At 37.6% G+C, this 25,032-nt stretch overlaps 1 protein-coding gene across 1 annotated transcript in view; it reads left to right on the forward strand.

Annotated features, from left to right (window-relative positions):
- Positions 1-25,032, forward strand: part of SRGAP1 (SLIT-ROBO Rho GTPase activating protein 1) — a 331,212-nt gene that overhangs the window by 119,106 nt on the left and 187,074 nt on the right. Inside the window, 1 exon segment of the mRNA XM_020990183.2 lies at positions 19,981-20,176. Coding sequence (XP_020845842.1) covers positions 19,981-20,176 — 196 coding nt within the window.

The following is a 25,032-nucleotide window of genomic DNA, read 5'->3' on the forward strand; positions in this document are numbered from 1 at the left end:
GGATCCCTGTGGGCTGCATATTGACTTAGAAAACCACATAGTAACATTATCTATGTTCCATTATATTTTAATTTATTATATTAAATATTTCTCACATTTTAATCTAGTCCATTTAGGCAGCAGGATGGCGAAGTGAATAGAGTTCTGGGTCTGGAGTCAGAAAGTTCTATTTCATAAGGTCAAATCCAGCCTCAGACAATTGCTAGCTGTGTGACCCTGGGCAAGTCACTTAACCCTGTTTGCCTCAGTTTCCTTATCTGTAAAATGACCTGGAGAAGGAAATGGCAAACCACTCCTCTGGAGTTGTTCCTCTGCCAAGAAAACCCCAAATGGGGTCATGAAGAGTCAGACGTGGCTGAACAACAGCAACGATTGAATCCAAACTTTTCGTTTCACAGATATGGGACTTAGGAAGGTTACATGCCTTTCCAGGATCACATAGTGTCTGAGGCAGAATCTGAAACCAGGTCCTCTTAGTCCAAATCCAGCGCTCTTTCCGCTAAATCTCTCTCCTCATCTCTCCCTCTCTGTCTGTCTCCATCTCCCTTCCCTCCCTCCCTTTTTCCTCCCTCCCTTCCTTCCTCCCTCCCTCTCTTCATTTCTCCCTCTCTCTCTCTCCCTTTCCATCTCCCTCTCCCTCCCTCTTTTCATCTCTTCCTCTCTCTCCATGTCTCTTTCCCTCCCTCTTTCCATCTCTCCCTCTGCCTTCCCTTCTTTCCCTCTCCCTTCCCTGTCTGTACACCCAGCCTTCTACCCCTGAGAAGGGAAAGAAAGGGAGTCACAGAAGCTCAGAGGTGGAGGTAAGGAGGCCAAGCTTGAGAGAAAGCCAGTCAAAAAGCATGAAGTCAGGAGCTGAAGTGTCATGTGTGAAAAAGAGCATATAGGGCAGTTTAGCTGGGTTGTAGATTATACCCAGGACAGTAAAAAGTAAAAAGATTGAAAAGGGGGAATTAGGAAGGGGGCAGGTTGTGAAGGGCTGTTAATGTCAGAGGCATTTATATTTAATTCTGGAGGTAATGGGGAGCCATGGGAGTTTATTGAGTAGAGGACTGACATAATCAAGCCTGTACTTTAGGAGAATCACTTTGGCAGCTGGCTTGATTGAGGATGGAATGGAGTGGGAAGAATAATCCAAATGAGAGAAAATATAAGAATCTGTACTTACATAACAGCTGTGTGAGTGGAGAGGAGACTTATTTGAGAGATGGTGTGACAATAGAATGATAAGATTTGACAATAGATTGGAAATATGGAGTAATTAGGAGTGAGGAGTCAGGGATTGAGACTGAGTAGCTAGGAATATGATGGTGTTTTTTAGAGTAATGAGAGATTTTGGAAGAAAAGAAGGTTTTGAAGGAAAGATAATAAATAACAGATGGACAACCCAGTCCAACTCTTTGAAACGTTTAAAAAAACAAAAAGGCCTGTTGGGTAGATCCTTGATGGAAAATTTATGGCAAAACATGAACAGGAAATGTGAAGGATAAGAAGTTATAGATAGATTCTGATTTGCATCAAAGAGGAGGATCATCGATCCATTTGAGTAACTTTTGAAAGCTTAATGTTTTTTTCATTTCCCAAAATTAATTACTTATAGGATCATTGGATTTTAAATGCCATCAAGTCTAACCTAGCCTACTCCTCTTTAGGCAAATGAGAAAACTGAGGCACGAAGTGGTTTCCCAGGATCACACAGATAATTTCTGAGGATGGACTTGAATGCAAGTGTCTTCTTGACTCCAGGCCCAAGGATCTATGGCATGCTGCCTTCCTGATTTTGTGCTTAATTTATAAGATGGTCCAAAGATTTATTGAGATTTCTCTATGCCACTACCCACCTTTCAGACCTCAGGGATAGGAAGAGCTTGTGCATCAATTTCAAGAAATAATTCCTGAACAATTTTATATATTCCCTTGGATCGTGGCTGAATGTTTGGCTTTCATGGTGATAGAAACTAAAGAAAAAAACAAAAACAAAAACCCTCTGATCAAAGTGAGGGAGGGAAATTAATTAGGCCAGAGCTGAGCTGCTGGCATCCATAAGCCACATTCACAAAGGGAACGATGCCTGACTTTGTAGACTGCCTGCCTGCCTGAAATCATGGTTACTTGGCACCTATTCTTGGGACGCTGTCCAAAAGAGTGGTGGAAGGCTCTGTGCCATCCATTCAAACAGCTCCTAAGTGCAGGCAGCCAGAAGAACACGAACTGTGTCTGTGAATAGCATGGTTCCTTGCCAGAAGTATTTAAACTTCATGGTACTAAAAAAAATATTTCTATGGTTGTCAGTGGCAGACTTTTGGCTTTTGTGAGTTAGGTCCCATGTTGCCCGGGAAGAAGGTAAGAAGCATTCTAAGAGATTCTACCTGACTTTAATTTCTTTCCAGGGTGGCCTGGCCCTTGGGGGGCAAGATTCATAATTGAGAGAGTAGACTTGCTTGCAGCTAGACATGTGAAAAAAACTGAAAAAGAAGGACTTTCGTGCTTTGGGTTTAGAGCTACGTTTGATTTAAGGTTCTTTGAAGAAAGGTGAATTCTTTTCCTGGCAGACTCCATTAATATTGAAGTCACATGTTCGCAAGGAGGTGAATGTGTAATGACTACCCTAGATTTAACTGAATTACCATGCAAAGCTAAAACTTGCTACCTATTAAATTCCTCTTTGCAGCTAGGCGCAGTATTTCAGTGTCAGGAGGAAGCATTGTGAGAGAGCTTGCACCATGTTTGACCTTGAAGTTTTACCCTTTAATAGATCATTGTTTTGGGAAATTTTAAAAAAAAATTTTGAATTCCACAAATACTAATTAAAACAAGTATTTCTTTATACATAACTTTTAAAGAAGTCCTCTTATACTTTCTTGCCTTCCTTTTCTCTGCTTCTGTGCATTTAAAACAATATTCCATTTGTTTTTTCTTTGCATTTCATTTTGTGATTACCCTATCCTTATTTCCTTTTTCTCATTCTAAATTGAGGAGAAAAAAGAAGGAAAAAAAAAAACCCTTACAGTAAACATGCATAGCAAGCAAAACAGATTCTGAGATTGGCCATGTCCCAAATTGTATCTTATTCTGCATCATGGATCTATTACTTCTTTGTTTGGAGGTAGGTAACATGCTTCATCATTGGTCCAGAATATGGTGGTCATGGTATTGATCATAGTTCTTAAGGCTTTCAAAGTAGCTTTTATTTATTTTTTTTTTAATTTTTCTTATTTTTACGTAATTGGGGTTAAGTGACTTGCCCAGGGTCATACAGCTAATAAGTGTGGAGTGTTTGGTCTGAGGTCAGATTTGAACTTGGGTCCTCCTAACTTCAGGGCAGGTGCTCTATCCACTGTGCCACTTAGCTGCCCCCTGAAGTAGCTTTTCTTTACAGTGTTGTCTATCTGGTTTGAATCATTCTCCTAGTTCTGCTCGTTTTACTTTTTATCAGTTAATACAAGTCTTCTCAAGATTTTCTGAAACTACCTTTCTTCATTTCATATGGCATAATACTATTCTATTACATTTATATATCACAATTTGTTTAGCTGTTCCCCAACTGATGAAAATTCGTTTAGATTCCAGTTCTTTATTATCACAAAGAAGAGTTGCTGTATTGTATGTACACATGTGTATGTGTTTATACATGTATGTAGACATGTGTGTGTGTGTGTGTGTGTGTATATGTCTGTCCTTTTCCTCCTTGATCTTTCTGGGGAGTATCAGGAATTGTCTCTAGTATATAGATGGTTGGCTGGAAGGAAAAAGTGTACTTCAGGAATCTTCTGAGTAGGAAGGGCTGGACCACATGACCTCTAGAAGTCTTCCACCTATTAGCTCTGCCTTTGATTTCCGTGCTGGGATCTTCATTTGCAGTTTTACTTTGCAAATGTTGCTTTCGCTATCTCTTGCTGTGTGTCTCTCTTGCTTGCTTGCTCCCTTTCTTGCATCTGTGTTTGTTCATTTTCTTTCTCTCCCTAACATGCTATTTCTGTCCAATTTTGATCTCCTTTCTCTTTCATCTTTTACTTTGCTTTATTCTTTCTCTCCTACTCTCCCTTCCTCTTTCCTTCCCTCTTTTACTTTAACTCCTTCTTTCCTTTCTCACTCTTTCTTCTTTTTTCTACTTTTTCCTTCAGTTACTACCTCTATAGGAAGGTATAGAAAGAAAATCCCCGGTGTGGATAAGGAAAGCTCTGAGAAGGAAATAAATCAGATTCTGGATCTGAACACCAGAGAGTAGGGCTGAGTCCTAACAAAAGATTTGGAGAGAAATGCAAGAAAATATTTCAGGGGTCAAGAAAATGCCCCAAATTTTTTTTTAAGGATATAGACCTTTAAAAATTAATCTACTCCAAATAAAAGCATAAATGAAAAAAGCTTTTGAAGTTAAACTAATGTCAATAGTCTTAGGTATTGTGAAGATAAAAATTCATATGTTTGCAGAGTTCTGACATAATGAATCCTGGGGTGTTTAATGTGTCTAACACCAGCACATCTTGACCTTTTACATATCACTTTCATGAGGTTTAATTTATATAAACGGTGTATTCTTTTAAGAAAGATAAATTTTTGCTGAGTGAAGTGAGCAGAGCCAGGAGAATGTTGTACACAGTAACAGCCACATTGTGTGATGACTAATATTGATACTTAACCCTTCTCAGCAATACAAGGATCTAAAACATCTCCAAAGGCCTCATGATGGAAAATTCAATCACATTTTCTGTGGTCTTGAATGTAACAATGACTAGCCTCATTTCTTTAAATTAGCATAAACCTGTTTAAAAATAACCTTCTGAAAAAATCTGTCCAAAACAGCAGGATATATCAATTTCCAAAGGTCTTGTCAGTTAAGATATAGCTATGATCATGTTTCTTAAATGTACAGTTGTGGATTTGTTTTGTAAACTCCTTCCTTATTACTTGGAACACATAACTGGGAAGGAATTATATCCCTTATTATGTTTCATTCTGGAATATAAAATCTTACATTCACATACTATTTATTCTCATAAATTACTTATCAACTCAGTCAAATATTTAAGCATTTTTCAGAAGTTTAAATTTCTTTCTTCTATTTGCTGCAGTGCATGATATTAAATGAAAAGCACACTGGTCATTTTATCCTTAGGTTCCTTTCAGATTCTGCTCAGGTGCTGAGCAAAGCCTTCCTTAATCCCCACCCATTTTGTCAGTATCCTCTCCTTCCTCAGATTTTCTGTTATACTTACCTGTGTTGTATGTGTTGTATCCCCTGAAACAGTATGTAAGCATCTTTCATTTTTGTCTTTATACTTCAGTCCTTTGGGCACAATAGGAACATACTAAATGTTTGTTGAATTGAATTGAAAAGACTACGACTTCAAACTTAATAGGCATCTCAGTGGCCACAGTGGATAAAAAGAGCAGATAGGCTTGGAGTCAGGAAGGTCTGATTTCAAATTTAGCCTCAGTCACTCACCTGTTGTGTGACCCTGGGCAAGTCATTTAACCTCTCTCTGCCTCACTTTCCCAAACTGTAAAATGGTGATAGTAGCACCTTCTTCCCAAGATTATTCTGAGCATCAAATGAGATAATCAATATTTGTTAATTAATGTGCCTTCAGAAACTTTTTTCATTTACATTTTCATGTGCAGTAGAGTTTTTTTTTTTAAAGGAACATATTCTTGAAAAGCATATAAGGTATTTTCTTAACTCCTGAACTTAGCATAGTGCCTGGCATATAGTAGGTACTTAATAAATGTTTTGTTGTTTTGGGGTTTTTTTGTTTTGTTTTGTTTTTGTTTTCATCTTTTTTTTAACTAACTCCCAGTGTCTTGGCCTGGTCAGGTAGTTATTTCACAAGTAAAGGAAAGCCTGCCTGAGTACTACCAGGTCCCATGGAGAATATTTGCCTATTTTGTCAAACTTTTATTAGTTCAATCAGTCAACAGAGAGTTATTGAGCACTTCTGTTTACTCAATGCTACAGGATATAAAGAGGAATATAAAGATGCAGACACTGCTTTCAAGCAATTTATCATAATTTAAAAATGTAACTGCAGACTGGCTGCTACAGCTCTGAAGTGACCCTATGGAAGGTTACATAGTTGGCATTTATTAGAATGCTTTAAGGCTGGCAAAGCACTTTACAAATATTATCCCACTTTATCCTCACAACCTTGGGAGGTTGGTGTTATTATCATCACCATTTTAGAGATGAAAAAGCTGAGGCAGACAGAAGTTAAATGACTTGTCCAGGGTCATGCAACTAATTTAGTGTCCAAGAATGGATTTGAACTCTGGTCTTCTTGACTCTGTATCCAGCACTCTATTGAAAGAGATAGTTTAAACTTCATTTTAATTAGTATTATTTGAGAAACAGGAAGTGTCTAAGAAATATTTGGTCAATTTCTTAATATTTACGAATACATAAAAATTAGACTATGAGTATAGATGGCAAGGATGGGGCCTATTTGTTTTTTGTACTGCTTCTCATTGGGTCTTTTGTGATACTCAAGTGAGGCAGTATATGTAAAATACTTATTATTGCTTGAATTAGCATCCTACGTATGTTTAAAAATACTTGCAGGCAGATAATTTTGCATATAAATTGATAACTTTTTCTTACCTTTTTCGTTATAGAATGAAGCTGTTTCCAATTTTTTTTTATCCAATAGTGGCCTCTGATATGAAGAGCAAATGCTTAAAAATTCTAATTACACTTTAGTGAAGAAAAATTACCTCATTTAAGATAGATTTGCAATTTCAAATCAGTCCCCTGTGAAAGATTTCAACCAGCTGAAAAATACAGCTTTAAAACTTGATCAAAGTCTAATATATAGCATAACTTGTTTTTTTTTTAGATGCATCTCTCCTGTGATTATTAAGGATAAAATGGGATTTGATAGTCGTTAAGTTAAAAAATATCATGAGCCTAAAGTTCATCACTTGGGTAATCATTCAAAAAAATGCAAATCAAACTAGTACTTTCCATGAATCTCTCCTCTGATGCTGCCACCCCGATTCAGGTCCTCTGACCTTACACTTGTACTATCACAACAGTATTCTGGTTGGTCTTCCTTCCTCAAGTGTCTCCCTCCCTTTCCCCCCACTCAAATTGATGGTCCTAAAGCATAGGTGTGATCATATCAAAGTCCACCCTTCTCCAACTCAGTAAGTTCCAGTGCCTCCATATTGCCTCCAGGATCAAATATAAAATCCTCTACTTGGCATTCATAGCTCTTTATAACCTGCCCTTCCTCCCTACCTTTCCAGTCTTCTCATATCGTAGACCCCACCACATATTCCATGATCCAGTGACACGGGTTGTCCCTCCAACAAGACCCTCCGTCTTCCAGCTCTGGACATTTTCACTGGTTGTCCCCCTCCATACCTAGAATGCTGTTCCTCCTCATTACCACCTCCTACCTTCCCATAAATACCAGCTAAAATCCCTTCTTCTGCAGGAAGCCTGTCTCATTCCTCTTAATTCTAGTGCCTTCCCTCTGAGTATTACCAAGTTATCTTGTATATAGCTTGTTTGTATATAGTTGTTTACATGTTGTCTCCCTTGTTAGATTGTGAGCTCCTTAAGGGCAGAGACTATATTTGGCTTCATTTTGTATCCGAAGCACTCAACACAGTGCCTAGCACATAGTAGGCACTTAATAAATGTTTACAGATCAGTTGATTGTCTGACTGAAAAAAGCTGAAGAGATTCAGTGCTTGCTTTGAAATCAGAGTGTGTAGATGGTCCAGTACTGTCTTCTTCTGGTGTTAAAAAAAAAAAGGTCAATGTGTTTACACAGACTTCTGATGGTTTTGGTTTCAGTTTCTTAATTATGGAGAATTTAATAAAGTCCTGCTTCCAGTAAGTCTTGAAAAAAAATCAAAGTAAATCATTTAGCTCAGTACTTAAACTGTCTCTTCCTTCCGAAGTACATAAGCCCACATTATCGATTACTTTTATTTATTTTTTTCTGCCTCATCTTGAAAGATTGTAAAGATAGTGTTGCTTCTACCATCATGTACATGAAATAAAGCTATTGGAGGTGAGATGTAGCTAGACTTCATGTAGGAAAAGTCCCTAGATGTTTTAGCATGAACCAGGAACTCAAGTCTGAGTCAGCAGTGTATTGTGGTAGCAAGAAAAGACTGGTATGATCTACATCGATGAGACCATACTATCTAGGATGAGGAAGTGTGGTTTAGTGGATAGGGGACTGGTCTTGAGTCAGGAAGACATGAGTTCAAATCTTGTTTCTGGCACATGCGAACAGCTTGACCACTGCCTCTAGCCTTCAGTGGTTCAGGGACTTTTTAAGACCATAAATTAGAGATGACTTAGTGATCTGTATCAGAAAAGGGAGTTTCTGTGTGTAACTTCCCTTAAATCACTGGTCTAGACCATTCTAGTTCCAACAAGGGAAATGTTTACTCTTTTCATTTTCTGCCTATATCAGATCACATTAAGAGTATTATGTTTATTTATGAGGGCCACATTTTAGAGAACACATTGATAAATTGAAAGGTATCGAGGACAATGAGAGGACTCAGTTGTAGTGATGTATATAAAGATCAGTGGAAGGAATTGGGTCAGCTTTTCTAGGAAAAGAGAAGATTTAAGGAAAACATAGTAGTGATCTTTAAGTATTCATAGAGCCCTCATGTGAAAGAAGGATTTCACCTTGTTATGCCTATCTTGGAGGGCAGAAATGGAAGTTGTAGATGGGCAGATTTAAACTTGATATGAGGCAGACTGCCTAACAAGTAAAGCAGATCTGAAGTAAAGCTGCCTCATATGTGAGTTTCTCATTATTGGGAGGTTGTCACACAAGGCAAATGACTAATTGTCAGGCATGTTGGAGCTGGCCTGTATCAGCTCCTGAGAACTAATTGTTGAATTTTTGATATGAGCATGTATACCTTGGGAATCAGAAAAAGATATCAAACAGAGCTTGATTTATTGTTTTCTTAATTGTCTAGACTTAAAATTATAGAGAAAATGTTAATAATGTACATTAAACTTAAAAGTGTGTCTGTATGTGTTAGGGTTTGTTTTTTACTGGACAGCTGGTTGTTAAATATTCCACCATATCTTGTGGCAAAGGGGATTCTTGTTGAAGTACAAGGTGGACTAAATGAGGGCACTTCCAGCTCAGATATTCCCTGGTTGGTTCCTTGTTGCTTAATTTACCTGAAAAATTTGCTTGTCCATGTTCTTTTTTTTCCAGTCTATTTTTTCCAGTCTATTAATAGCTACTTGGAATTTTTTCTTCTTTCTAGTAACAAATTTTTAGAAGTTTGCCACAGAGATTCAGCTTTGTGTGTGAAATAAAAGTGTTTTTTGTTTGTTTGTTTTTAGGTTAAACACTGAAGGAGAAAAGTGGAATCTGCATGTAAATCTATAGGGGATGTTTTATAAATGGAACCAATTTATGAATAAAATAAGATAAAAAACCCAGTTTTATGAAACTAAAATTTCATTAGACTAAATTCATTCAAAAGCTATCCTACCAATATGAAGAAGAGCCTTTGATGTATTCTGACTGAAACGTTGATTCCCTCACATCATGGGGAGTGATGTTATTATAATTGCTCTGTCCCTCAGAGCATATTGTTTGTCCATAGTGCCCTGGGATGAGGTTGTTATTTCAAGTTTAAGGTGAAAACAACCTGTTTTCATGGCTGTACATAACAAACTCAATCATGGTGGTGCAATGTTTGTAAGATCATGGATAAAGATCTCGGGGAGTCAGTTTTATCCCCCAGAGGCAGGAGATGGCATTTGATCTAGTCACTCACTTGTAGGACTTAAGTTTTGTAATTTGGCAGTTACTTAAGACCTATGTTTCCATCCACAGATTTTTCATGGAAGCATTTCACAAGTGCTATAGTTGGCAAAGGCATCACAGATGGGAAATCCTCAGGAATGTCTTACTGGAATTTCTCTGTTAATTATAGAATATTTTGAGGGAGCATTAAAAAGATGCCATAGCCTGAAGATGGCTCTCCTTGACTACTTCATCACCTGCCCCCCCTTCTTTTGTCTTCCCAGCATCCCCCATCATTTCTATTTCTGAATGCTTTCCTTATCATTTTCTACGCATCTGAAATCTGACAGTTCTCCAAGGCTCAGCTCTTTGATGAAGCCTTCCTGACTAGCTCACTAGCATTTCTCCCTTCTTTGGCACTTGTATCTTTACCACACAACTTGGCACTCATAGACATCAATGACTTTTGTTTCATCAGTGTGGGGCATCTCCAGTTGTGGAAACCAGTTTAAATATAGTTTTAGTCAATGAAAATGACACTAAAGAAGATCCGTTGCCATCTGCTTTGCTGGTATACCCTAAGTACCACTGGACCTCTTCATGTACCCTACTGCTGATTTCATCCATCTATTATAATATCTACTCCTTGAGAAGAGAGATTATATAGCTTTTTTATTTATATCCCCAACATCTAGCACAGTGCTTGGCATACAGTAAGTGCTTAAAAACTGCTTTTGTATTCATTCATTCAGTGCATATTGGGAACTTGTTTGTAATTCATATAGTCTTGGAGAATTACCTGGAGTTCTGAAAAGTTAAATTCTGAAAGGTTAAGCTCAAGGTCACAAAGCTCCTATCTGTCCAGAAGTGAGACTTAAACTCAGGGTTTTTTTATCCCAAATCCAGCCTCCTTTTCATTACTTACTATGTGCCAGGCACTGTGCTAAGTGATTGTAAGTACCTCATGATCTTCAGTCCTGAACTGTCTGTCTGTCCTCAAATTACTGGTTCCATGTGCCAAGAAGTGGCTTCCCAAGTCAATGTTTGAATTGAATTAGTTGCATTGAATTAAGTGGAAATATCACAGGACCCTAAGAACTGAATAATAGGATGTCACAAATCTAAAACTGGTGATTTTGTTTTCCCTTTGGATGCTAAAGATAACTGACTCCAGAATGACTGAAATAGAAAGAGACCAGCTCATCTGAAAGACTAGAAACATAGACACCCATGGTTTACAACATTTTGCACAGAAATTCAGAGTTCAAAGCTCTTGTCAGTAAAGACAGCCCTTTTCTAGGAGGAAGAATGTTGAATAATATACTCTGGTCTATAGAGAAAATGCACATTTAAGATGATCAGCTGCCCAGCTATAGTGGAAGATTATGATGAACCTAATCTGGTCAGGTTAAATTTTAACAACCTGTGGTTGTACTTTCTTGGTCAATATAATTTGGAAAAGTGTTTTATACGAGGGATTTATTACTTGCTGTCATTTCTACTCACAAATTGTGCATCTTCATTAAATATTTATTATATACTTTCTAGGGGGTATTGACATAAAGCATTGAATTTGTGTTCATGACTGAGGTGGCTTTCATTCAGATCTTGGACTTATTAGGAAATATTGTGCGTCTATTATTTCATTTCTGTGGTTGCTTACTCTACTAGTTACAGCCCATCCACACCTTTTAAACTTGTATTCTCCTTGTTCGTGGCTTCTAATTAATTATTGATGGAGTATCTACCCAGTGAAGTTCAGTCTTTCTTTGGTTCTTTTAACATTTCATGCATATCAAGTACTCAGCTTTTTCGCCTATTATTTCTGCTTCTTGTTACAAGATCAGACCACTTCCTTGAAATTATTTCTTTATACTCCTTGCCATTTGCAAGTTATTTTTAGAGTTGATGTCTTTCATTTTTAATTATTCAGTAGTTTTAGTCATGTCCGCTTCTTCATGACCCCACTTGGGGTTTTCTTGGCAAAGATACTGGAGTGGTTTGCCATTTCTTTCTCCCAGCTCATTTTTACAGATAGGGAAACTGAGGTGAACAGGGTTAAGTGCCTTGCCCAGGGTCACACAGCTAGTAAGTGTCTGTATTCAAAAGACCTGGGTTCAAATCCTGTCTCTGATCCTTACTATCTGTATGACTTTGGCTAAATTCTTTAGCATCCTTGGGATTCAGACTCTTCATTTGTAAAATAAGAGCAGTGTTATATGACACTTTAAGGTATGTAAGTAGAACTTTTTCTCTTTTGATCTTTACAATGATCTCGGGATGTAAGGTGCAATTATTATTCCCATTTTACAGTTGAGGAAACAACATTCTTACTAGATGGCCTCTGAGCCATCTCTAGATTTATAATGCTGTGATCTCTACATTCAAAGAACCTTTGTAAAAAAAAAATTTTAAAAAGAAAAGAAAAACAGTTCAACAAAACCAGCATATTCGCCACATCTAACAGACTATGTAGTATACCCATACTCCACATCTGTAGTAAAGAGAGCGATATGCATTTTATCAACTCTTTCCTGGGCCAACGTTAGCCGTCACAACAGGATTTGACCATTACCGTGCTCAGTTTTGTTTTAGTGCCTTTTGCATCTATGTTATTGTCTTTTGTTTTTATTGTTTTCCTGGGTTTGACTTTTTTACTCTGCAGCAGATCATACAAGCCTTCTCATTCTTCTCCAGATTCTTCAAATCTGTAATTTTTTACAAGACAGTAATAATCCATCCTATTCATGCCCTACACTTTGTATAGACTTTTCCAAACTAAGTATTGATTTGGTTTCCGGTTCCTTGCTATCATAAAAAATGCCCCAATGAATATTTTGTTATATGAGAGATCTTTAAGTCTTTGATGTGAGGCATATGCCTGGTAGTGGGATCCCTGCATCAAAGGGCATGGACATTTTTGCTACCTTTGTTTTCTGGTTAAAGCATAATTCCATATTAGTCTTCCAAAATGGGTAGACCATTTACAGATTCACAAATAGCCAATCAGTGTTTCTCTGTTTTCTTTGAAACATGTTGAACATTATTTCCATCTTTTGTCATTGACAGTTTTCTGGAAGTGAGGTGAAACCTCAGTTATTTTGCTTTGCAATTCTGTCATTATTCGTGATCTGGGGTATTTTTTCAGATGGTAATTAGTAGTTTGCCTTTCTTTTGAAAATTGCTTGTATTCTTTGGTCACTTAACCATTAAGGAATTGTTCCTAGTCTTATATGTGTTAGAATATGTTAGGCAGCTAGGTAGTGCAGTGGATACAGTGCTGGGCCTAGAATCAGAAAGACCTGGCTTCAAATCCATCTTCAGACAATTACTAGCTGTGTGGTTTTAGGCAAGTCACTTTATCTGTCTACCTCAGTTTCCTCAATCATAAAATGGGGGTGGTAACAGCATATACAGGCAGCTAGGTGACTCAGTAGGTAGAATGCCAGGCATAGAGTCAGGAAGACTCATCTTCCTGAGTTCAAATCCATCCTCAGATGCTTACTAGCTGTGTGACCCTGGGCAAGTTACCTTGTTTGCCTCAGTCTCCTCATCTGTAGTATGAACTAAAGAGGAAAATGGCAAACTACTCTGGTATCTTTGCCAAGAAAACCCCAAATGGGGTCATGAAGAGTTAGACATGACTGAAAAATGACTGAACAACACAAACAGCAGCATATACCTTCTAGAGTTGTCATAAGGCTCAAATGAGATATATTTATCACAGTGCCTGACATTAGGGAGTACACAGTAAGTATACAGTACGTAAAGTCAACAGTTTTGCTTCTTATACTAACTGAATTGATTATGTTTATGCAAAATTAATTTTGTGTTGTCAAAATGATCTATTTTATCTTTTATGACTTCTTCTAGCTTTTATTTCATCAAGAATTGTGAACGATCTTCAATTTTTAAAATATCTTTTATATTTAACCTAACTAAATTTGTAATTTGTCAGGATATAGGTTATAAGGTACTGAACTAAACCTATTTTTTTTGCCTCGCTGCTTTCCAGTTTTCCCAGTGATTTTATCAAAGAGAGAATCTAATACCTTCCCCCCATTTGTTTATGGTCTCTGATTTATTGAGTATTGGGTTATTAAGTTTGATTGTTTCTTATTCTTTCTTGCCTAGTCTATTCCACTCTTTTATTTTTCTACTTTTAACTTGTATCAAATAATTTTGATTAGTAGTACTTTATAATCTAAGTGTCTAGAAGTTCTTTCCCCTGTTTATTCCCACTTTTTAAAAAAAAGTTTTCTTAAGATACTAGATGTCAGTGAATATTGTTACTATTTTGATTAGCTGTATGCAAAATAACTTCTTGGTTTCTTTGAGAGCTCATCATCATAGAGACTGATTCAGCTTTACTAGGCAACAAGTCCTCTGCATTCTTAGGTGCCACTTCCTCTGACTGGAGAGCCAGAGAGCAAAGCAAGAAATTCCTCTCAAAGCCTCCCTTTATAGGAAGTAGGTTCATAAATTTCCAGCTAATTCCATTTTCCCATCAGCTACTCTGCTTGGTTTCTGCTCCACCACCATTAAACACTCATACTCCCTACTAGCAGCTGCCTTTTCAAAACCCTTTTTGGCTTGCTTTCGCTTGTTTTCCCCCATTAGACTGTGAACTCCTAGAAGGCAGGGACTGTATTTTTCTTACTTTTATCCCTAGGGCTTAGTATTATACTGGCACACAGTTGGCACTTAATAAGTGTTTATTGACTGTAAATGTTTGTTATTAATTATTGTTAGATTGATTAGCATAGTTCTAAATCTGTGAATTAACTTAGGTGATATTATTTTTATTGTACTGATATGGTCCCAACCATGAACAATGAATATTCTACCTAGTTGTGCTATGGGTTTCATGAGTTACGACCCCCAAAAAACTTCAGCCCTTGACTGTCAGTATTTTGCTAATGAGCCTTTTCAAACTTTAATATACTTTTTTAAGAGTCCACTGCTGGGCCTATGCTTGAAGCCTTCCCAGCTTGGTAGGACCTACAGGAACTTGTATTTCCTTGAAGCATAGACTGTGAGTACCCAGGGTCACCATCACAGAATGATAACATATAAAAAGAGGAAGTGATCATAACATCTTATGATATGGAGCTGCTAGGGACCTCAGAAGTCATATAATTCAACCCTTGTGTTTTTTCAGATGACCAAAATGAGACCCAAGTAGCTGAGGGTTTGAACCCTCTTCTCTCCACATTCTTCCCACTGCTTTATGCTGCCCTCCTTTGTGAAAGCCAGTGGAACATAAGGTCTCTACAAGTTTCTTGTCTTTCCAATATTTCTGATCGTGGTGCTTTCCTATTTTCATCCCTGAGGTTAGCTTTCTCATTCCCCAAGATATCATAGAGAGGCAGGGTGGTCTAGAGAGCCATCCTTCACAGCCAGGAAGACTTGGGTTCTATACGAGCTGTTACCCTAGGGAAATCCCTTAACTCCTCAGCGTTTTTGACAACTCTTTAAGATTCATAAATTGCAGAGATAGTGTTGACTTGAATTTGTAGATGGAGCTTCTTCATCCATAAATCAGTGAAAGCACAGGAACAGTCCCTGTCCCGGGGGAGATGTTCAGCTGACATATCCCCTATAGATCTTTGAGGGTGAAGGGGCAGTGGAGAACATTTATTGCATTTCATATAATCCAGAGTCTTCTTTCCACATCCAATTTTTTTTCAAAATAACACAGTTCTTCCTACGTAATTAGGAAATTATTTGTACTCAACTAAGTACATCTTCCAGATAGCCAGCTGTAGGTAGTTTGGATAAGGATTTTTTTTTAAACATATTAAAAATTAAGCATATGTATTACTCTTTTCAAGTTTTTCAGTCCTGATTTTCAAAGCCTTGACCAAATAAAGAAGAAGGCAAATTGGGCATGGGCGTCTCATAATGACTCTACATAGCTTTGAGGCTTTCCCAGTGAACCCCAATGTGTGATTTCTCCACTTTTATTTTTTGGTCGGAGATTTTGGCTCTCTCCCAGTAAGGGCTGTAGGCTACCCCTCATCCTTCATTAGGCAGTTGATGTATTTTTTTTTCTTAGCATAGCCAGATGTGTTAAATATTCTATTGGTTCTGAAGTTTTACTAAAATTGCTGAATGAAGACTCTCGATCATTCTTTTAAAGGGGCAAAAAAAAATTCTTAGTGTCTGCATGTGTTGAGAGTGAGGTTGGCAGGCATGCTGATTGTAGTTCTGGTTTGTAAAGCAGTTTCTTTGATCAAGTGACAAGCAGATGGTGGTGGTGATAAACTCTTAGAAATTCTTTGCTCTGGTGTTCACAGCATTTCTGTGAAATGAGTAAAAAGATGCCTAAACTATTGGATTTGAAAATCTGAGGCGGAGAACCTCAGGTTCTCTCCCCTTCTACCACCACTCCCAACAGGGCTATCTAAAAAGGAAAAATAACTGACAGATACACACACACACACACACACACACACACACACACACACACAGCTTTATGCTTTACCTGGTGTCTTCCTTACAACAACCCTGCAACATAGGTAGAGCAAGGTTTTTTTGTTTTTAAATTAATCAATCAGTAAACATTTATTAGGTGCCTATTATATGCCAAGCCATGCTAATTGTTAGGCACTGTGCTGTCCCTGTGTTATGGATAAGGACACAGGGCCCCAGAAATGTCAGATGATTTCCTTTCCTAAGTTCTGGGACAAAGACACCTAAGTCTGTTCACATTCCAAGGGTCTTTCCTAAAATTCTATGTTCTTCTAGCAAGTCACTGACTACCTGCTGAGAACAGAAAGACAAAAATGAAACAGTCCCTGACAACTCTCCCCACCCCCTGTGGGGGAGGGGACTTGTACACAGATAAGTAAAGGCAAAGTGTATACAAAGTCATACAAATAATTTCAAGAGGGAAAGTACACTAACAATTGGAAAGAACTGTGAAAGACCTTTTGCAAGAGGTGCCACCTAAGTTGTGTTTTTTAAAATATACACGTGTTTATGTGTGTATGTGTATGTATTATATATGTGTATATATGTGTATTATGTATGTATTATATATGCATACATATATAATATATATACACACACATACAATTTTTTGTTATTTTGAACTCCACAAGCAGCCCCAAATGTGATTATTTTCATATACTAAGAATGGAAGAAGGAGATTGTGTATGAAATAAATGGTGAATGTCTATTCATATGACCTAGTTTTCTTTTTAAATTTGAGTATATGCTAAATTCAGCATATTAGCTTCAAAGCTGTTCTGTTTGTCTATCTCTCTCCGAATTTCATTCTGCTCACTGATTTCATTCTTTCTTCCTCCTTCCTTCCTTTCTTTCTTTTTTCTTTCATGATCTGCCCTCAAAAAAAGGGGATACTCTTTTTCCCACTTCTCTTCCACAGTGTGTTCCTTTTTTTCCTCCCTTTCTTCTTGTAAGACCATCAAAAGCAAAATGAAATACACAGTCCCTGTATTTGTTTTATTTAACTCTCTTTTTGACCCTTGAAGATAATAGGTTTCTGATGGGACGCTTGCTAATTTTTTCTCTATTACAATATAATCATATTGTCATCATATATTCCTTTCCAGTTTTTCATATGTATTTACTTTCTAGGTTCCTTTTGACGACTGTGTTTGCATTTTATCATTTCTACTCAGCTCTGATCTTTTCATAAGGAATTCTTGGAAAGTACTTGAAGGTTTACTTTTTCCTCAGATGGATTATACTCACTTTTGCATGTTAAGTTATTTTTGGTTTTTATCTTTTACCTTTTCAAATATTGTATTCTAGGATTTTCTCCCTTTTTATAATCTATATGATCCTGACTGTGGTACCCTGCTACTTGAAACTATTTTTTTTTGGCTATTTGCAGCATTTTTTATTTGACCTGGAAGCTCTGAATTTTGGCTATGACGTTCTGGGGAGTTTTCATCTTGAAGTTTCTTTCAAGAGGTCACCAATAGATTCTTTCTGTTTTTTGCTTTGCCCTCTAGTTCTACTAGAACTGGATAGTTTTCTTGGCATATCGTGTCATGGGGATTTTTGGTAATGGTTTTCTGGGAGTTTGATGATTTTTGTCTGATTCCTCCTTAAACTTTTCTAAATGAGTTTTATTTTAAATAGTAGATATCTTATAAATTGTTTTATTTTTTTCCAGTTTGATTTTCTTTGAATATTCCTTGTTGTCTCTATAATGATTTTCAGGGGATCTCTTTTGCAGAGTTTTCTACCTTTTGTTCTAAGTTATTTGATCTCTTTCCAGTCCCCCCCCAACTCTTATTTGATTTAAAATTTTTGTAGTCCTTATGGACAAATGATTTTTTTTCCTCTGAAGCTCTGGAATTAAACTCTCCTGGGTTTGTCTCTTAGGCATCTCTGGATCCATAGTATCTCTTCATAGTCTTCTGTTTACTGTTATCTCTAGCCTAAGTTCCTGATTTGGAATGTTTGCCAAGGCTAGACTAGGCTAGGCCTTTCCCCTTCCTGAGACTAAGTAGTTGGGCCCTGTTTGACTATTTCCTACATTTCTAAGGCTGGCATCCACTTCCCCTGGTGTGTTTGTGTTGAGAGCACTTGCAGATTTTAAGCCCCGCTTGGATCATTCAGGTTCAGAGTGCTGTGGTCCTGAAGGCCCTCTGGAGTTTTCAGGTCAGAGTGCTATTAACCTCCAGTGCCCTTTGGGCTCTCAGACTGACATGGACTTCTGACCACCCTTCAGCTTTTTTGTCTGCTTTCAGGTACACTTCGCTATAGTTTTAGGTGTTCCTAGCGGGCTTCTGGTCTAAGCTTATAGGTATATTTATCTGTTCTTGTACTGTTTTTTCTGGTAAGACTCCTTTTCTAGTGCCTGTAGGCTGCTGGCTATTTTTTTCCTGCAGTCTTGAGCCTGGACAATAGTTTCTCTTTGAATTTCTTGAGTGTTTTTTGATCTGGTGCTCTTCTTAGATCTTTGCTGGTGTACAGTTGTAAGAGCTGGCCTTCTCCACTCGGGTAGCCATCTTAACCAAAGTCCCCAGTTAATGGTTTTAAAGAAACTAGGGATTCTAGAGGAAGAGGAGGAAGAGAGAGCATTGTCTTGCATGGATTGGACATTTCAATATATATCTGTACTTCTGTCTTAAATAGCAGGGATCAAGTCAAGGGAGTGCTCTTTGAACATCGTTTCTCTGCTATTCTCATTAATGTTTTCAGACTCACTTCATCCAAAGTCTATTGAAGTCAGTAATGAGAAAATGAGGAGGTTTTCCATTATGAAGATATTTCTTTTTTTAGAGCTCATACCTCTGTCGTAGGCCAAAAAAAGTCAGTAGTTGTTAGCTACAGTATCATGTTTTCCAAAACACACACAATTTATTGTTACCCATATCTGTGAGTATTTTTGCATGACACATTTTACTCTTCTAGTTTTATGAAATAAAAACTGCTAAAAGCTTCACCTTCACTTTGAATCAATGGCAGGTGACCTTCATATATTAGAAATCGTGAAGATTAGGAATCAAATCATTCTCCCCATGCAATAGGTATCCATAAGCTGTTGGTTAAAGCAGTTTCTAAATAGCAAAGGTGAAGTAGAAGACACACGTGAATTTTGTGAATGGAACCAAGAAGCGGAAACCCCTTGTGAAGCAGCCCAATTGTGCATGAATTATTTGGAGAGAAAAAAAAGAAACTATTTTTAGAAGCAGCATCCCCATGATTCTGACGCTGTGTATTTGACAAACTAGAAATACATGCACTAAATAAAAATTACCAGATGTCAGTCTCTGTATATTGCCAACTGGCAAGACATGCGGTAGATTAGAAGCTGGGAAGAAATGATGCTCTTTTCTTGCCCATGTTGGTTCAAGGTTGATTGAGGTGAGGTCTTGATTTCAAGATTTAAAAAAAAAAATCCCAGAATATATTTGATTATTCAGAAATCTATAAAAGTCCTTGCTAGTAATTGTGGCAGTCTCTTAAGCACTTGATTTTTTTTTCTTCTTCATGATTTGTAATTACATCTCGAAACATATTAATAGTAGTAGAAAAGCGGCTGATAGTTTGGGATTTTTTTTTCATCGATTATCTTCATGTTTGTCCTATTTAAAAAAAAGGATTGGCGATTGTTGTGGATTCCGAAGCCCGAATTGAACTTGGTCAGTGCCGAATACAGTGAGAAGCTGATTACTTCCCTGTTATATAGTCTACTCATGTTAATACATCTTCTTATGTTTTCCTGAACCTGCTCATTCTGTTTTTCTTTCATTGTTAGAAATTCGAGCTCAGCTGATAGAGCAGCAGAAATGCCTGGAGCAGCAGACAGAGATGCGGGTACAGCTCCTGCAGGACCTGCAAGATTTCTTCCGCAAAAAAGCTGAAATTGAGACAGAGTATTCCCGCAACCTGGAAAAGTTAGCAGAGAGATTCATGGCCAAAACAAGAAGCACAAAAGATCACCAGCAGTACAAGTAAGGGCCGCTCCAACACTGTCCTCCGAGATACCAACCTGTTTGCCCGCCAACCCTTTTTTCCGTCTGTGGTGTTGTTGAACAAGCAAAATGTTGTCGATGATGAAATAACAAAATGCAACTTTTTGTGTGACAAAATCATCTCCTTATTTAATCTTTTTCATTTTAAAGTGGGCCAAACTCTGCACGAATGAATTGTGTAGTTACATTGGGAATAATAGATATAATTCTTTGTTGTGTGTGTGTGTGTGTGTGTGTGCGCGCGCTTGTGTGTGTGTAGGGAGAGGAATATGAACTCTAGTCATGTCTCCAGAAGTAACTGGTGGCAAAATTGGCATGATTTTTACAAGGGTTGATGTATGTTACTTTAAGGCTTAGAAAGCACTTTACAAACATTATTATCTCATTTAATCCTCCCGACAAACCTGTGAGTAGGTCAGTTCTACAAGGATTATTATCCTCATTTTACAGATAAAGAAACTGAGGCTCCCCGAGGTTCTGTGATTTGCTTTGTTAACATGCTTCAGAGGTGATATTCAAACTTAGATCTTTTCTCCAAGAAGAGACGCCAAGGCTATATTGCTCTTCAAGCCAAAGAGCTTTTCCTTTGTTAAATCTATTTCTATTTGTTAAATAATCTTCATGTTTCTATCATTAAATCATCTTCATGTTTGCCACAGTTTGCTTCTCCCTCATTTTTATCTAGGTACTTTCATAGCAATAGATCTGAATTCAAATGATATACAAGTAACATCTTGGTCCTAGCACTGAATTTTCCTTCAGCCACTTAGACCTGCAGTAAACCTTTAATCTCAACAGTGCAGTGTGTCTACTTTCTTCATATGTACAGATTGTAACTCATCTGCATCTTCTCGTCTTGTGTGACTTTTGTCTGTGTCCTCCTTCAGAGGAGGATCTGGCCAATGTGCAAGAGACCTACTTGTAGGTCGTTTTACATTTTATGGACCTCAATGAAGTACGTGGTTTGGCTATCTTCTATCATTGTCTTGTTATATACTGGCCTCTCTTTCTTTCTTTCTTTCTTTCTTTCTTTCTTTCTTTCTTTCTTTCTTTCTTTCTTTCTTTCTTTCTTTCTTTCTTTCTTCCTTCCTTTTTCTCTCTTTCTCTCTTTCTCTGTCTTTCCCTCTTTCTTTCTTTTTCTTTCTCTCCTTCCTTCCTTCCTTCCTTCCTTCCTTCCTTCCTTCCTTCCTTCCTTCCTTCCTTCCTTCCTTCCTTCCTTCCTTCCTTCCTTCCTTCCTCCCCTTCCTTCCCTTCCTCCCTCCCTTCTTTCTTCCTTCCTTTCTTTCTTTTCTTATCAGGGTTAAGTGATTTGTCCAGGGTCACACAGCCAGCTTTGTACTCAAGTCTTCTTGACTTCAGAGCTGATGCTGTATTCACCGGGCCAACCAGCTACTCCCTGTCCACATTCATTTTTCAATCATTCCTTGATTTAGAAAGACTTTCCCAAGCTCCCACTCTGCTTAGCACTGTAAGGTAGAGAACATGATCCCTGTCTGTAGTTAGCACAGTGGATAGGAGCACAGAACTTGGGGTCAGAAAGACCTGAGCTGGACCTGACTCATACATCAGTTATATGTGTAGCTTGGGCAAGTCACATGACCTGTCTCAGCTTCACTTTGCTCATCTGCAAAATGGAGATAATAATAGTACCTACCTCATGGGACTGTTGCAGCTATCAAATGAGATAAATGTATGTAAAATGCTCTGCAAATCTTAAAGTGCTATCTAAATGCTAACTGTTATTATTAAATTACCTTTAGGATCTAGAAGGCAAAACAAGAGCTGAGTTAAAATAAAAGTGGAAAAGATGTCATGTGGCATCTTTTGATTGATTAGGTATCATTTCAGTGTCCCAGATAGCAAATGCTGTGATAGCATGAGCATTGGGCATTAAAGCAGGTTAGTGAAGGAGGAGGTTAGAATGGTGGAGATCCTGGAAGGGTGGGTGGAAGGTGGATTGATGGAAAGGACAGTGTAGACAAAGGGATGGGGCAAATTGAAGCTTCAGGTATGAGAATGAGCATGACATCTTCAGGGTAGCAGTGGGGAAGTTTAAGTGTGTGTAAATATGTCTTTAACACACTTACTACTCCTGACACTAGATTTAGGAATTACTTTTTGGTTAAGAGTATTCAGTTTTTGAAATGGATACTTTCTACTAGGATAGGCAAACTTATCCTCTGAGTAATTCTAAGGCCCTTCTATCCCCCAGCATGTCAGGCTCACACTAATCTCATGCTTTCCTGTGTCCCCCTTCTCGTCCGTGAATCCAACTCCTATCCATCCTTAGGGTTCTTGTGCCAAGCTTAAGAAAAATGAATAAAACAAAATCCTTGCAGAAGCATAGCTTTTGGGGAAAACCAGGAATTTTATGTGAAGAAAATAGGGCATTATGCTGAGGGAATTATTATTGCAATTCCTTATAAATTCCTGGTGATGTCAGTTACTAAATGCCACTTGAGCACAATATTCAAGCTTATCTGGGGTAATAGAAAACCCCTTAATCTCATTTATGGTCATACTTAAAGGTGATGGTTTGAGGCAGGTAAAATAATACTAAAGATTGAAGCAGAAACTTAATCCACAGCCAGAATATTTTTGAGGAAGTGAATGACTGCAGTGTGTAAAAACAGTGGTCTGTTCTCAGTCTTTGGGACTTTTTTCAGTCAGATACTGTAGGTTGTCTTTATTTAGGAAGGGGGACTATAGGTCACCCTCCCCCCCAGCCATGTTTCTTCTAATTATACAATACATTATACAGTAGTCCATAGAAAAGGACAGTTTACTGTACCAGAGAAGCAAGTTCTTTATAGTGTAAGGTATTTCTAACAGAAGCCAACATTCCCCCTCCTTCCTTCTCTCTCTCTCTTTCTCTCTGTCTTTCTCTGTCTATATATGTGTGTGTATGTATACATACATACATACATACATACATACATACATACATACATATATATGCAGAGAGACATAGTTCTGTCTCTCTATATCGATATAGATCTGTAGCAATCCATATCAAAGGGGAAGAGTATGTGTGTATGAGAGAGAGAAAGAGAGAGAAGGAGAAAGAGAGGAGAGTGTTTTATATATATGTATATATATATATATATATATATACACATACACATATATATCAATATAAATGTATTGCTATCTATATCGAGACAGGGAGGGGTATAGATATATGGATATGGTGGAATTATATGTGCATTTATAATGACCTATTGAAATAGTACATATTACTGCAAACGAAATAACATGTAGACTTATTTCGGTATATGTCAGCTATTATAACTCAGACAAGTAAAATAGATATGTTTGTATCTACACAGGGATTCTCTGTACCCACGAGCTTCTAATTTGCTTCCTCTGTGTTCTCTTGCAGTAAAAGGGGCACAGATAAAGTGCAGTCCCAGTTGAAAATAGGGATACTTCATTCTGTTGTTGGCTTTTTACCCTGCATTATTGGTTGGTCGTTAGAGGTCTTTGAGCATGGGGTGGATGACCACTTTATGAGGATGTTTTAGCTGGGAATTATGGTACGGGTAAGTTGGACTAGATAACCATTTATGTCTGTCTCTCGCATTTTATGATCCCATGAAAAATCACTTCAAGGGAAGATAGAGGACAGCCAATAGTACCCTTCCCCACAGTTTTCCTCCCACATTCCTTGTCAGAAGTTAGCTCTTCTATAAAGAAGCTGTGGTTTCTTGCTTCTGTATTTATTGTCCTATTTTGTGTTATAGTTACCTATAGGATTTTAGGACTTAGGTATCTATCTTTTTTTTCCCATTAAATTGTAAACTGAAAGGAAGGAGGCAGCATGACAGCCTGGATGGTGGACTGGGTTTGCTTCCCACCCCTGCTACTAACCCTCTCTGTGATGATGGGCAGATGGCTAAGCTTCTCCAAGTGTCAGTTTTGCCCTATTTCAAATGGGTTTAATATTACCTGTAGTACCTACCTGCCTCATAGATTTGTTAGCAGGAGTGAGTCAACGAATGCATGTCACATGTTTTGTACATCTAGAGTGGTGTATCAATGTCTTTCATTATTAGTGTTGTTTTTAAGTTGCTTATGCACACAGACTTGTCTTTGCACAGTATCTAGGACAGTTGCTTTTAATGGATGTTCAATATGGCATGTAAGTTTATTGTACACAAAGTTTCAACAGATAAGCTTCCCTCAGTCCTCCTAGCCCTTGTGGTTCTTGCTAAAATACTTTTAAAAACCAAAAAGCAGTTGGAAATTCCTTTGAATTTTTCTAACTCTGAACTCTTAACTGCCCAATAATTGGCTGTAAGAAATAGTTTCTAAGTTCTTACAAAAAAGGTACCAAAAGCAAGAATAAAAATGAAGTTGTTTATAAAAAGTCTATAGAAATAACTAACCCATGCTTTGAGATAGCCTCAGAAATAAAATGGATTTAGATTGTGCTTACAGATTGTGCTTACTTGATTTGTGGGTTGCCATGAAAAAAGTATCCATTACCTAGTCTCCATGCTTAGGTAGGTTGGTTCTTTGATGGGATATTCTCAATAGATTTCCGAGATCATACTTGATCTTTCCAGTATGGTGGAACCCATAAAAGCTTACATTTAATTGAAGTAATCTTAGATAACCTCCCTAGATACTCCTGTTTATGTAAATGACACTATTCTGATTACATCAAGCCTTAAAATATTACAGGATCTTCTCAATGAATGAGAAAGTATTTTATTAAGTTCTTTTTTCGGGTCAAGCATGGTGCTAAGTGCTGAGGATACGAATATAAATCGAAGAAGTTCCTTCCATGGAAGATTTTACATTCTGTTGGAGATGGGAAAGATAATACTTAA

This window comes from Phascolarctos cinereus, unplaced genomic scaffold, assembly GCF_003287225.1.
Source record: "Phascolarctos cinereus isolate Bilbo 61053 unplaced genomic scaffold, phaCin_HiC Scaffold_1;HRSCAF=81, whole genome shotgun sequence".
NCBI classification, from domain to species: Eukaryota; Metazoa; Chordata; class Mammalia; order Diprotodontia; family Phascolarctidae; genus Phascolarctos; species Phascolarctos cinereus.